The 13984-nt window shown below is 40.2% G+C and overlaps 1 protein-coding gene across 3 annotated transcripts in view; it reads right to left on the bottom strand.

Annotated features, from left to right (window-relative positions):
- The window catches only part of SLC24A2 (solute carrier family 24 member 2), a 224075-nt gene that overhangs the window by 86843 nt on the left and 123248 nt on the right, over nucleotides 1-13984 (bottom strand). For 2 of the 3 annotated variants that reach the window (XM_032477615.1, XM_032477617.1), the window contains exons 3-4: nucleotides 3502-3540; nucleotides 809-917 (exon numbers count right to left, since the gene is read on the bottom strand). In XM_032477615.1, the coding sequence (XP_032333506.1) occupies nucleotides 809-917; nucleotides 3502-3540 (148 nt within the window). The remainder of the gene's footprint in view (nucleotides 1-808; nucleotides 918-3501; nucleotides 3541-13984) is intronic. The other variant, XM_032477616.1, reaches the window with a different exon arrangement.

Below are 13984 nucleotides of genomic sequence, written 5' to 3'. Positions count from 1 at the left end.
CCAACTGTAAGGTCCAGGGCCGAAGGGAGAACAGGGGGCGTGGTTATATTTGAACCCCTTGCTAGCGGTCTAACTCTGATATTTATTTGATGCTTCAGGTATCTACTTCCTTGAAAAATTAGTTTTTTTAAGGATACTTGTACAGTTTAAGAAACATGATACACCTCGCTTCATTGTGAATCAGTAAACGTGGAAGAACACAATAGTGGATTCTTTGTGACGGGTTCTGTGATCACCCTTTCCAGTCTGGTCCTAAGCAGTTATCTTAGAGAGCACTCTTTGGATGCTTAGAAATTCACCTTCCATCCTCCAAGTGCCAAAGAGAAGAAAAGGCACAATGTCAATGTTCTGCAGTGAACATCATTCCCAAAACTAATCACAGCCCTAAGTCATGGAGTTCTTTTCTCTCTTTTTTTTTTTTTTTGAAGACGAACAAATTATCAATTTATCTTCACATACAACTTCATTTTGAAACTTAGGAGGAGGATGAAGGAGAATTGGCACTCTAGCTGGAAGAGAAACCTCTCTTGTCTTCTCTACTAGTACCAAACTGTATTTATGCTGCAGGCACCAAAAAACAGAATCAGCAAACAGACCTCTGCTCCTACTCCCGGTACAAAAATCTCTGATCCTGAACTGAGCTGCTGCTGGATAAAGCCCACCGCAGGGCCAGGGCTGCCTCTTGCAGACGCTGCACACGTGGACGTCACAGGTTTGCAACGGAAGTGGAAGCACGTTTCGTGAAGAGAAGACGTTTCACGTCCTCTTTCCCCCCAAACAAGCTCCCAAACTAAAGCCTGGTGTTTACCTTCAGCGAGTGGGTCCAGGGTGTGTATCATGAGCTGGAAGATGCTATTCCTCATGAGACTGTTGTGGAGGGAGGCAGAGCTGCCACCTCGCTGAAGACGCGGCTTAGCCTGAGCAGAGAAACCAGACAGGGATGTTGTTAGTTCTCAGAAACGCAAGGCAAGTGCATTACAGATAAGGTCCTCGCCTAGTCTGTCATATGATCACACAAAACTGAACCAAAGATTTTCAAAGTACATCCCTTCAAAGTCTCCTGAAGGAATGGTGTTCTCACATCCTTTCCTCCTTAAGGAATTAATCGCTATAATTTTTTTTTTTTAGAGCTTAGCTAGTCAATGTGCTGTAGGCTTCACCTCCATTAGTTCATTTCATTCTCAAAATGAACCCTGTGAACTAGATACTGTTATCGTTCCCTTTACACAGATGAGAACACAATCCCAGAGCAGTGAAATGAGGCGTTACGGGCATACAGGCGAAAAACAGAGGATAGTGGAGTGGATGGTGGGTCTGCTTCACTCAGAATCCGTTCTCCGAACCAGTGGGTGATCCCTAAAATGTTTGGACTGTGTACCCTATCGGTAAAATTTTTGAGTATGTATATATGTATCAATCTCTATATCCATATGTACATTGATCTATATCCAGACATACTAAAATATGAGCATATATATCATAAAACACTTGCAAAAGTAGACATTTTGAAGACTAACACAGAAAGTAAATGATAGAGGTGCTAATATTTCCCCAATGTGCCACAAAGGAACATCCCGCACATCTCCTGGGTCCCTCACTTCCATGCTGGGAATCACAGCTCTAATCCATGAAGCCTCCCAGTCTGTGTTAAATGAGATCTGAAGAGCAAGATGTTCTATCATGAATCCACAGAGAAGCTTTCTGACTCCAAAGAGGACTCCTTTTGCATAAACTCCTGCTACTTTGGCCAAATAAATGAAACCCGAAGGTAAGGGAGGAAGAATGCACTTCTAGAGATGAGGTTGCCAACAAACTCTTTCAGTCAATCTTCAAAAGCAAACAATATAACCAAGAGACCCTGAACTCTCTATATTTTGACAGACTGTTGTCCTGAACAGGAACTGCTTTCTCCTCCTTCAGTTGATTTTGTGCCGCTTATCGAGGGGAAGATGTTTCAGAGTAGCTGAGCTTTATAGATGGGCAGGTTTAAGAGGGAGGGAGGTAATGTCATGTGAGAGAATCTTATTGAACTTTTGGTCCAAAGTTGTGACATGAAATTTTTCTAGGGTCAGGTAAACATAAAATACTATATCCCGCTGAGGAATCTTCCAGTCCTTTACAATGTTTTGCAAAATATTCCATCACACTTGGGTTTCCCAAGAAGAGTCCCATAAAAGACTTCATGACCAAATATATTTAAAAGGTGCTCCACCCTAGACCAACCCACCTTTAAAATTTTAGGTTATACATTAGACCACTAAGTCTAACATGAAAGAAATCTGGTTAACTTGATTAACTTGGACAGTGTTTCCCAAACTTTTGCCCATACATCCCTTATACTAAAGAATACTTATTAACAATCATGATCTACATGTTTGGAGAGAAACGTGAAACCCAGAGTAAGCTTGAAGCGTGGGTAAAATGTCAGTATGAGGTACATGGAGAAATCTGAATTTTTAAATGTGATTTTATTATAACTGATATTCTATTAGAAATAATATTTCCAACTCCATAGGGTTTGGAGAAGATACAGAGGGGATTAGTGGGGTCTCAGTGGTGAACCAGATCACAAAGGGAGAGACTGGGTCTGCACTCCTAGCTCTGTACTGGATTTGCATGTCCTATGGGCTCTCAATGCTTGTTGTAAGTGTCTGCTCTGAGCACCACAGTAGGAAGAATGGGGTCAAATTTATCTTCATTACTAGTCCTTTCAGCCTCAAAAATCTAGAACATTTTAAAATGCATTGTGTTATTTGATGAAGATGATTAAGGCTCAAAATATTTTAGGAGCAAGGTTAAAATATTTGAGTGGAGTTGAAATGTAATCATGGTTTGATGGCTGAGCACAAAAACTCTGAAGGTCATTTCCTTGCCAAGCTGCACAATACAAAATGTGATGTCTTAATTGGCTAGGAACTGGAAAATGTGTTTGTTGTTAATAGTTTGTCTTAATCACTGTTACTATGGTCCTGATTCTGAGAAACGGAAGGAACTCTTCTGCAGAGATCTTCATTAGCCTAGGATTACATTTATAGAACTTAAAGCATTCTTCGGGGCATTATGTAGAGATTGAATATACAGATCTCATGCAGCATTTCTTTTGATGGAACCAAAAGAAATCTCCAACCCCAAATTAGGTGCATGCAGATACACAAAGAAATAGGTACCAAGCATTAGATCCCACCCTGTCCCCAAACATCAGCTCAACATCCCTTGGAATGGAATTTGGAAATATCTCACTCTTTCAACTCTTTCATGCCAAGAGCAAGAGAGAACTCAAGTGTTCTGAAACCTAGTCCCAGAAATAATTTGTCACTGAATTTAAGAATTCAGTTGACACTAATTATAGGACACAGCATACATACACCAGCAGATTAGACCATTTCAGTATTCCAAGGGAGAGGATGATCTGTTGAGCACAAAAGCCTCTCTTCCTCCCACCCCCGCCCCACACTCTCCACAGGCACATGAACAGGTACAGACAAGGCCACTGCTTCCTACCGGTAGAGCCTGTTCATCCTTGTCCCTGGCTGTAGATGACTGCATAGGAGGAAAAGGCAAAGACAAAAGACAAAGAAATAAATAAACAACAAGTCACATATAGATTTTACATTTAATCACAAACATCAGTACAGGGAACGATTTGGTTCTTTCGGCTCCTGGGAAGGATTATGCCAACACTGGGGGTCAAAAGCACATATTTCCAGCCAACATATAATGCTTTATTTAGGCACAGGGTACGTTCTCTTGAAAGATCAAAGTTGAGTGGCCGACCCAAATGCCCAGTAACAGAGGCCAGTGAGATCCATTGTGGCCCAGCCATCGAGTGGAATCCAGTGGTCATTACAATGAATGGGGTAAGTACACATTAACACAGAAAAATATAAGACATGTTGTTAAGTGAAAAAAATTAAAAACCTTATTTATTATCTCATTTTATAAAAGAAAATAAATGAATAATACTTCAGTATATGTAAAGAAAAAAAGTTCTGCAAAAATTATACCAAGCTCTTATTAGTGGTTATTCCTGGGGGCTGGAATTACAAGGACGTGTCATATTCCATGTCTTTGGGAGGCAGTCAACATTCACTGCCCCACATGTGGTGAATAAAATAAAGCCTGAAGAAATCAGGCCACTTGAATTAAAGACTAGGATCTTCACACATGGAATTCAGAAAATCCACCTTCTTTCCTGCCCCACCACGTCAGGTTTTCCATTCTTAAAATGGAAATATCTGTCAAGTTGAGAGAAGTTGACTAAAACCCAAAGGCTCACGAGGGTCCGCTCATCTGCTGAGAGAGACCGCAATTCAGACACGGGGACACTGGCAGTCTTCTAACAAGCCCCAACTGGACGGCTTGGCCTTCCCCACTTAAAGTGAACACTCCCTCTTCAACAGAACCAGGCACTGTCCTGTAGTCTTTCCAATGGTGTACAGGTGCCTTGTGATCTTCCTCATGGTCAGACCACTGTCTCTGTCACTTCACCTCAAGTAAGGGTGCACACAGCAAGAAGAAACTGGAACCTTTCCCCTGTCTGGCCTTCTAGTCCTCTTCCCCATTAGCATCTTTGCTGATCTGTGTCTTCAGGACCAATCATACACTTGGAGGAGAATTTATGAGGGCAGAGTTGTTTTAAAATCTTCATGAGCCCTGGACTCTCTTCTTTAGTCCCACCACACAGGCCCCAGAAGGAATCCTCACATGACCCCATATCCAACCTGAAATGTACATTTTTGTGTAAAACAAAAATGGAAAGCACTTGTAATTTTGCATTTCAAATGACTGGCTATGTGCAATTCATCTAATTTCTGACTGGCATGCTAGAAATCTTGGAAAGTGAGAAAGCTGAATCTGCAGTTTGGTTTCACATGTAATGTAATTTTTAAGAAGACTAAATCGAATACTTAATGAAGTTGATTTTACTTGGCAGACATTCAATTAACCCCTTACAGATACCTTTTTGGATTCTGGAGTCAATATCAACAGATATTTTTCCTTCTGGTTCCAAACACTTTTTGCAGACCCTTGAAGAACTTGTAAGTCTCCGGCACGTTTAGGTTGGTGGGAATTTCTAAGGACAGCCCACAGGCATTACTAAATTTGCCATAACCTCCTAATTTGGGGCCCTCTCTCAGGGACTTCTCTAAAAACACGAATAAGAAAATATCCCAGATTCCCTAGTTCCAGGAACAAGCTTAGGGAACTGCAGTGGACCTGAAATTGTCCTTTGATTTCCTTTTTTGCTCTAAAAGGCACCATCTGAGCCTGCTTCTCTCTGGCAGTCCTTTCATTTCCCCTTCTCCCACATCACACAGCTCAACAAATGGCCCCACTTTCTACAGAACAATCCCCCAGGGAAATTACCCAGTGCAGCCAGCTCAGCCTTTGGACACACATGGAGATTAACTGTCAGAGCACGCCTGTTCAGTTAGCAAATTTACACCTTGTGGCTTAAATGGCAGGCAAATCATTACAAGCGGGGATTGATGCCACAGTGATACCACAGAACATAAAGGGACAGGATGAAACTGGGGAAAGAAAACGGTGGTCTTTATAAGAACAAAAATACCACCAGCAGAGAGTTTGGATATAAAAGATATACTTTAAAAATATTTGAGGAAGGAAAAAAAAACCTAAACCTGTCTTTCGGTCTGAAAGGAAGAAAAAAATATCTATCCCATTGATCTGCTTTTTCTCTCACAAGCAAGGAGGCTCATAAGACACAAGAGATGGAAAGAAAGTGCCTTGTACCTAGATTTTATAATGATAAAACAGTGCAGAGAAAGGTCTGAAATCCTTTACAAAATTTCCCACTGTTTAATGTCAGCAGAAGTTGATGTCATTGGTTTACTCTCAATTGTCATTTGTAGACATGAATACACATCAAGTTATAACATGTAAATTTAGGTAGACACACAAATGGCAGCTGAGGCCATTAAAACACGCCAGCCCTCCCCCCACCCCCGCCCCGATGCCGCCACACACACACTTTCCTTTTATGTAGCCCTGTTGCAAAAGAGATGAGTGATGTGACATATGATGGTAACTGCTCATTTTCAGGGGTTTGCCCACTTTTCCTGGTAATTCCTGATGCTCACCCGACTTAGTCTCCCTTTCACTGCATCTTGAAGCAGCCTCACAGTCCTGGAAATGTGCTTCTAATTGATTATGTTAGGAATTCAATTTTAAAAGGGTTTTAATTACACTGAAAGTAACTAGTGAAGGGACAAAGGAACAATCCAAATGTGTGTAACCACTGGATTATTTAGCTAAGAATCTGGATTTTGGGTTGGCCTTGGTGCTGAGAATTTATTTTCAGGGCCATTTAACATCTGCCAAATTTATTCTAACCCACTGGATGTCAGAGAAGACAACTCCTTCAAAAGAGGACTGATGTGACTTTAAGGGTTGACCTTGGCATCCGTATTATGCATTCTGCTTTAAAAAATTTCCTTAATTTTAAATACAACAATATATGCTACATTTGGGCTATGCTAATTTGAGAGCCCGATTCCTAGTGGTCTGTTCAAAGGCTATGCCAGTTACAGAAAGATTTGTTAAACCAAATCCATAGTATTCCATAGCAATTCTTGAGGGATACATCTTTTACTTAAAAGGAAATAGTCTGTAATTCAATCCTTTATTTAATTTAAACTGCCCCCTCCTTAATTACTGCAAGTAATTGAGTAATTGGACAACTGAGATGATGCCATTAATATCTGCTGTCCTCCCTGGTGGAAACCCCAATATATATGGGGACTTGGCTACCAATTTGGTGGGTGTTTTGCAAGTGCTACATTCCTCCACCCCAAATAAAGAACACACAGCTCATTTAAAGAGCATTTTTAACGCTATAAATCATTCACACATCCTTAAATCACCTCTCTTCCTTTGACCCTCGAAAATCATTCGTTAGAAATGATTTCCCTGACTACTAAGTGTAGTTTGATGTGACTCTGTACAGAGCCTTACGCCACATACAGGCCCCCACTCCCACCGCAAACATATAAACATGAGGCAAACACTACAGAGTTTGGCTGCATCATGAGCAATCAGTCCCTGGTTTACTCTGACTGGTAATCACCCCCCTGCAAATCATATAATCAAATGGGTTTCTGGGAAGATTTCACTGCCAGAAGACAAGTGTGTAAAATAAGGGGTGGCTTTTCTGGCCTGTGGCTTTGGCAACAGATACGGAAAAACAGGCAATTTTTCACAACAGTCAAGTAACAACCGTAAACGTCCACCACCATAACCTTTCACTACGTCCAGTAAAATGCACCTAGATTCATTATGCCAAGGACTCAGAAGCACTATGAAGTCTACAAGAATGGATCTGAAAGTATAATTATTTTGTCATAAATGTGATCCAAAACATTAATCCATTATTTAACTGACAGTATTTTAGTGTCTTGGAATTTAGAAAGGTTGGGTGCGGGACGATTTGAATGACTGATTTTCATTTAAAAATGAACAAGGAAGTATAAAATGATGTCTCCTTTTTTCTTTCATACATTTACATGTAATTAGCCAAAACATTCAAAATCTTTCTTCTGGCTGAAGATGAATAAACCTCAAAGCCTATGAGAAGACTACATAAAAGGTGCCAAAACTTCAAATCTGAAATCTAAAAGGAAAGAAACCCAATCTTTTCTTAATCAGATGCAAAACCATGTTCCTTTCCCTCCCTTTACTGTGCCCTAACGTATTCCCTCAAGTATTAAGCGGGACAGGGTTAAATAAATTCTGAAAGAAAGAAATTACTAAGAGATTTAAATTCAAATTACTTTTACTACTGGTTGCTGGGTAATTACGCCACTGTCACTGTCCTTTAGGAAAGTAAGAATCTCAAAGATTAATGAAAGGCTGAAGGTGGCCACCCAGGCTGCAAGAACACCCGCTTGCAACTCTCGTTTAAAGAAACACATTGGGATGGAGAGAGAGGATGGAAATTAAGTAAAAAGCGTGGTAATGGAAGCAAAGCATTTTGGAAGCAAAGCATTTTGATGATTTAGCTGAATAATTCCCATGATCTTGAAACATTTGGGATAGCAGAAAAGAAATTTCAGAAGCATAGATATCCTTTGAAAGGAAGGAAATGGAAGTGAAATGCTTAGAGACAGTTAAGGAACAACATTTTGCTTTTTAAAGAGTTGTACAGGGAACATCGTAGGGTAAGTGGCGTCATATAGTTATTAAGAACAAGTTATTAAGAACTGCGTGGGTTCATTTTCCTATTTTTGTCACTTGTTACCTGGTGTGACCTTGGACAAGTTACTTAATCTCTCTATGCTTTCGTTTCCTGGTAATGTCAAATGGGAATAATAACAGTAAATAATTCCAGAGGGTTGATGGGAGGGTTAAATGAGTTAATACCTGGAAAGTCCTCAAAGTTGGGGACATGGTAAACACTGTATGTCAGCTCTATTATCCATACTGTTAATATTAGGAGTCACAGGGGAGAATAAGGGCAAATTATGTGACAAAAGTAGGTTCAGGGCTGTGAACTGGATTAGAGAACAGGGTGGCTTCTATGGGAAGGAGGAAAATTCCATTGATTAGGATGGTGAGAGGCAATGTGCACAGGACATTGGAGGATGGTTAACTGGGCACGTCCAAGGTTGGCAGCCAAGGGAAGAGGTGATGACACAACAGATTATATTTCCTTGACTTGGCTTCTGACTACATCCCTGTTCCATGAATCAGCATCGCCTGAAGGATACAGGATTTGCAAGGCAAGGCTAGCACCGCACATCTCGTATATCTTAGTGGGTCTGGTTTTGATCAGGAAGCTCTGGAGGCTGGGAGACTCAGAAAAAGTAGAACCCTTAAAGGTACACGATGTGAGATGTCAATTATATCTCAACAGAGCTGGGAAAAGTAAAATAAAAACAAAATTTGAGAGAGTTTTAAATGTTTCTCACTAAGTTGGTAAGCTGTATTGGGTGTACACTATACCCAGCTCACCCAGCCAGCCTCCCAAATCGTGGCAGTGGTAAAAGCCTTGAGAGCAGGATTCACCTTGCGCCTCCACGGTCCCTGACGTGGCTACTAAAGATGCAACTATGTGGCATGAGAGAGTGAGGCCACCCAGGCAGAACGGGGACCGTGGGGCCCGGGGTCAGGAACCAAAGCTCCTCTGAGGCTTGATCCACCGGCTAAATGAATAGTAATGATGAGTATTTACATCTCCCCTTTAGAGTCCCTATTAATTGACTCCCTCCTATTAAGTAGGTACGTAGAAGACATTACTCCCCATGTTATACACTGAAAGAGAGAAGCAGGAATTGCCTCAGGCTGTTTCAGTACTCAGGATACTAAGCACCTTTGTTAATTCACTTAATTTAGGAATTAACAACCCAACTACCATGCCCATCTCTCGCCTGCCCCTGGCACATCCAGATGTTGCTAACACATTTTGTGGTATTTTTTGAGCAAGTCTCACAATTGCTAAGGAACCATTTTGATATGTCAATCCATCACAATCTGAGTGGGGTTCTGGCATTAGTCACACAAATTTCCTTTGACTAGTAAAGAACCCCAATGCACTTATCCATTAAGTCTGGACTGCCTGATTTCTTCTAAAGACAGAGTGTCCAAGATGATGTGAACTTAAAAGAGAAGTCCAACAAATGCTGGTGCCGGACACATCACAGAATAATTTGCTGCAAATGAAGCAGATTCTGGTAATAATGAATATTTATTGAAAGCTCAAGATGTGCCAAGGGCTTCACGTGTATTATCCAGTTGAATCCTCACGGTAACAGGCATTATAAACACTCCCACCCCCTCGAACATATGAGGACCCTGAGGCTGATGGAGGTTTGTTCATGGCCATGTATCCAGTAAGGGGCAGAGCTGGGCCTTAGCGTTGCAGACAGTGTTGGGGAAACAAGACAGTGGAATTTTCCTTGCCGTGGCCTGTGGGCAGGAGGCTGGAGGCACTAGAACTGCAAATACAGTAAAAATAGTTTATGTATATTAAGGGCTATTTATGAGCTCTGACTTCCAGTGGAAGCCAGAAAATAGTTGCCAAGTGATTGCTGGTGACTGCAGAATGACAGATTTTATTTGTGTTCATTTGGTACAGAAAGTTGGTGCCCGGGAATAAAGAAAGTATAGAGGTTATTTTCTTGCCTTTTGTCCCTTCCAGCATTATCATTTAGACTTACCTACAGTTGTTATAAATTTTCTTTTGAATGTCCCTTGAAAGTCATGGAGGCACTTTAACGACCTTCACAATGGCATAGGTTTAAGTAGCGCAGCAAACGAAGTTTATCCGTATAGCAAATTGACTTGTGTTAAGGAGCTGATAGCTCACCAGTAGGTGGGAAAAGTGGGGCGCTCTGGTGGTCCATTTATTGCTGTGGCCACGTGATACTAGTCTATATTTAGCTTATTTGGAAGCCGGGTGTGTCCAATCTTCCATTTATTTCTGGCACTTGACGGACTAGTGCTGTTTCTTTGTTTCAAGGAAAGAACAACCCAAACATGAAATAAGCATATTCCCCATGACTGAAGCACCAAGGGGAGACTCTGAACAGCCAGTCTTGAATAAAGACAATTTATTTGGTCAGTCACTTAATACTTATCTGATAATATTTATTGGATGCTTACTATATGCCAGGCATTCTTCTAGGTTCCAGGGATACAGATGTGACTAGAACTGACAAAATCTGTGTCTTTATGAGTGACATCCCAAAATATGTTATTATCATAAAATTAACTAGACAGAAAGAATAGGTCACTTAAAATTGTTATATTTAAGGATATATTTCAGTGGATTAACTGTGGCCTGACCATCACTTCTGAATTCATACTTTATGATTAATTCTGGATTTAGCATGCATTCTGGTTTGGAGAGAAGCTAGCAAAGACTATAAAGAATATTAAAAACATGATTGTGTCTATAAAGTTGTAAGAAACATAGAGCAAAGGGCACTAGATATTCTAAGTACATCTTGAAACTGATAAAATTTAAGACGTGATTTAATTTTTAACAGTATTATTGTTTTTAAAAAAACTTTCACAGATTTAAGATTAAAAAAAAAAAGAAGAAGAAACCCTAAACTCCAAAGAGAACAAAAGACTGTAAATTGAATGTAATGTAACTTTGTGATTTGGACATATGTGTATCTTTTCACTTTTACGGTCTCTTAGGTACAGTATAATCTCATTAATACAACGTATTGATTCTCCACCACATTTTTTAACCTGTGATCCTAGACATTTCATTGGCATCACACTAGCACCTGATTCCTAGAGGACTCTGATATAATTTCTATACATACAGAAAAACAGAGATGCCAGATTTGCTGAACTTAGTTTTGGAATTCCCAGGAAGCAGATGAATATCACATAAACCCAATAAAAATGAAAGTGGAATTAAACTTTGGGAAAACAACAAAGGACACAAATAACAAGTATATAACATTTGTCGTTGAAAACATACTAATACTGAGAATCAGTCTCATTCCTTGAACTGCTCTCCTGTTCCCAAGACAGGCCAGGAAGAAACCAAGATCACTCATGTCATGGGGTTGGGCATCGGCAGTGTTTGTTTCGAACACAGCTTAGTTACCTCCAGATTCCACTCACACCCTGTGTGTCCTCCTCTTTGCTCCCTAGTTCATTCTTTTGTATTATTTGTTTCATCTTTCTCTCTCCCACTACTGAGCACCCTTCTCAAGGGAGAGACAGCAGTAAGGAACAGTTCCACTGGGCACTGACCATGCTACAGCTGGCACCCCGGAAAAGTAGGGTGCATGGTAAGGATTAGGAACCCTACCACAGGAGTTTACCAGAAGGATTGTTACCACTCAGTTTTCCCCCTAAAGCTGATGCAATCTAGGGTAATGAGAGTCACATTACAATTCAAATTTATCTACTCAACTCACTTATCTTTCCTATCCTTCGCTCTCACAGGTGGTCCAGGCAAATTGCCATTTTAGCTCTTTTATCTGTGTCCAACGTTGGATGTTACCAAATTATTCCTCTTGCGCTATTAGCCAAATACCTTCCTTCATGGTATCTTCAAAACCACTCTTTCATTCACTCTTCAACACATATTCAGTAAGTACCTTATGTGCGTTACACTGTTCTGGGATACTACAGCGAACAAAACAGCTGAAATCCTTGGTCGCGTGGAGCTAAGAACATGGTATTCTAGTTTAAATCTCTCTTCTAAGACAGTCTTCCAATCAGGTACCAAAGGCAGCCATTAATATATAAAATCCCTGCTGACTTTTACTGAGCACCAACTACACTTGAGATACTGTGCCAAATGCTCATTTGATCCTCATCACAACCCTTGGTGGAAGGTTCTATTAGGAAACATCAAAAAGCTTAAAAAAATAATTACAGAATCACAGGCTGTTTTAAAAAATGTACAGGGAAGTGCTGTGCACACTTTACCCAGCCTCCTCTAAAGACAGCATTTTGCATCACTGTAGAACAGCATCCAAACCAGGAAGGTGTCACTTACATTCTATTGAGTTCACTCGGATTTTGCCACTTTTCTGTGCACTTACTTGTGACTGTGTATGGTGTGTACGGTGCCTGTGTTGCTCCCTTCACTTTAATCACATTTAGCTTCGTGTAACCACCACTGCAATCAAGATACTTAACTGTACCATTACTGTATGATTCCCTAGTGCTACCTCTTTAAATCTACATCCATCCCTTTTCTCAGCCCTCACCCCGGGCACTCACTCTTATCCATCTCTATAGTTATTTCACGATCGTCATGTAAGTGGAATCATGCATATGTATCCTTTTGAGACTGGCTTTTTCTTCTCAGTGTAATACTTGAGGGTCACTCAAGTTGTAGCAGATATCAACAACTTTTATTGTTGAGTAATTCTATGACATGGACCAACTATATTCATCCATTGAAGGACATCTGGATAGTCTCCAGTTTTGGGCTTTGATGAATAAAGCTGCAATGAGCATTCATGTACAAGCTTCTGCATAAAAATAAGTTTCATTTCTCTGGGATATATGCATAAGAATACAATTGCTGGGTCATAAGACCATTTTCAGTTTTAAAAAGGAACTGCTAAACTATTTTCCAGAGTGGCTGTGCCATTTTATATTCCCACTAGCAGTGTATGAGTGATCCGGTTTTTCTGCCTTGTCAGCATTTGGTATTATGATTAGTTTTTATTTTAGCCACCCTCATAGGTACAGTTATATCTCATTGTGATTTTAATGTGCATTTCTCTAATGACCTACCATACTGAACATTTTTTTGTGTACTTATTTTCTGTTTGTATATCCTATTCAGTGAAACGTTTGCACCTATCTTTTGTCCATTTTCTAACTGCATTGCCTGTTTTTTTTTTTTTTAATGTTACATGTCAAGGGTTCTTTACTTATTCCAGATACAAGTCCTTTACCAGATACGTGGTTTGCAAATATTTTCTCCCCATCTGTAATTAGTCCTTTCATCTCTTTAACATTGTCTTTCACAGAGCAAAAGTTTTAAATTTTGATGAGGCCCAATTTATCAACGTTCCTTTGACATACTGGGTTTTGGTAGCACATCTAAGAACTCTGCCTAGTCCAAGTCCTGAGGATTTTATCCTATTTTTTCCCTAGGAGTTTTTCATTTTATGTTTCACATTTAAGCCCTGATCCATTTTGAGTTTATTTTTGTGTAAGATAGAAGTTTTGGTCATGATCCACCATTTTTTTTGCCTATGGATATCCAATTGCTATTACATCCATTTCAGAGATCAAGAGTGGAAGGCCTAGTGAAGTCAAATGATTTGCCTGAAGTCATTCAGGTATTAAGTGCAGGCACTGGGGGGGAAATGCAAGAAGTCTAAATTGTACCTGTGTGTTCTTAATGACTGTACTTCCTGGGGCCCGAGGCATCACTCCCCCTGCATTCCTCAGGTAAACATAAAACACACACTGAATTCACCTTCTACGCAGAACAGAGGGAAACTTTTTCAGAAAATGGAATCCATCTAATCTT

This window comes from Camelus ferus, chromosome 4, assembly GCF_009834535.1.
Source record: "Camelus ferus isolate YT-003-E chromosome 4, BCGSAC_Cfer_1.0, whole genome shotgun sequence".
Taxonomy (NCBI): Eukaryota; Metazoa; Chordata; class Mammalia; order Artiodactyla; family Camelidae; genus Camelus; species Camelus ferus.
This window is presented reverse-complemented; position numbering and strand designations above follow the sequence as displayed.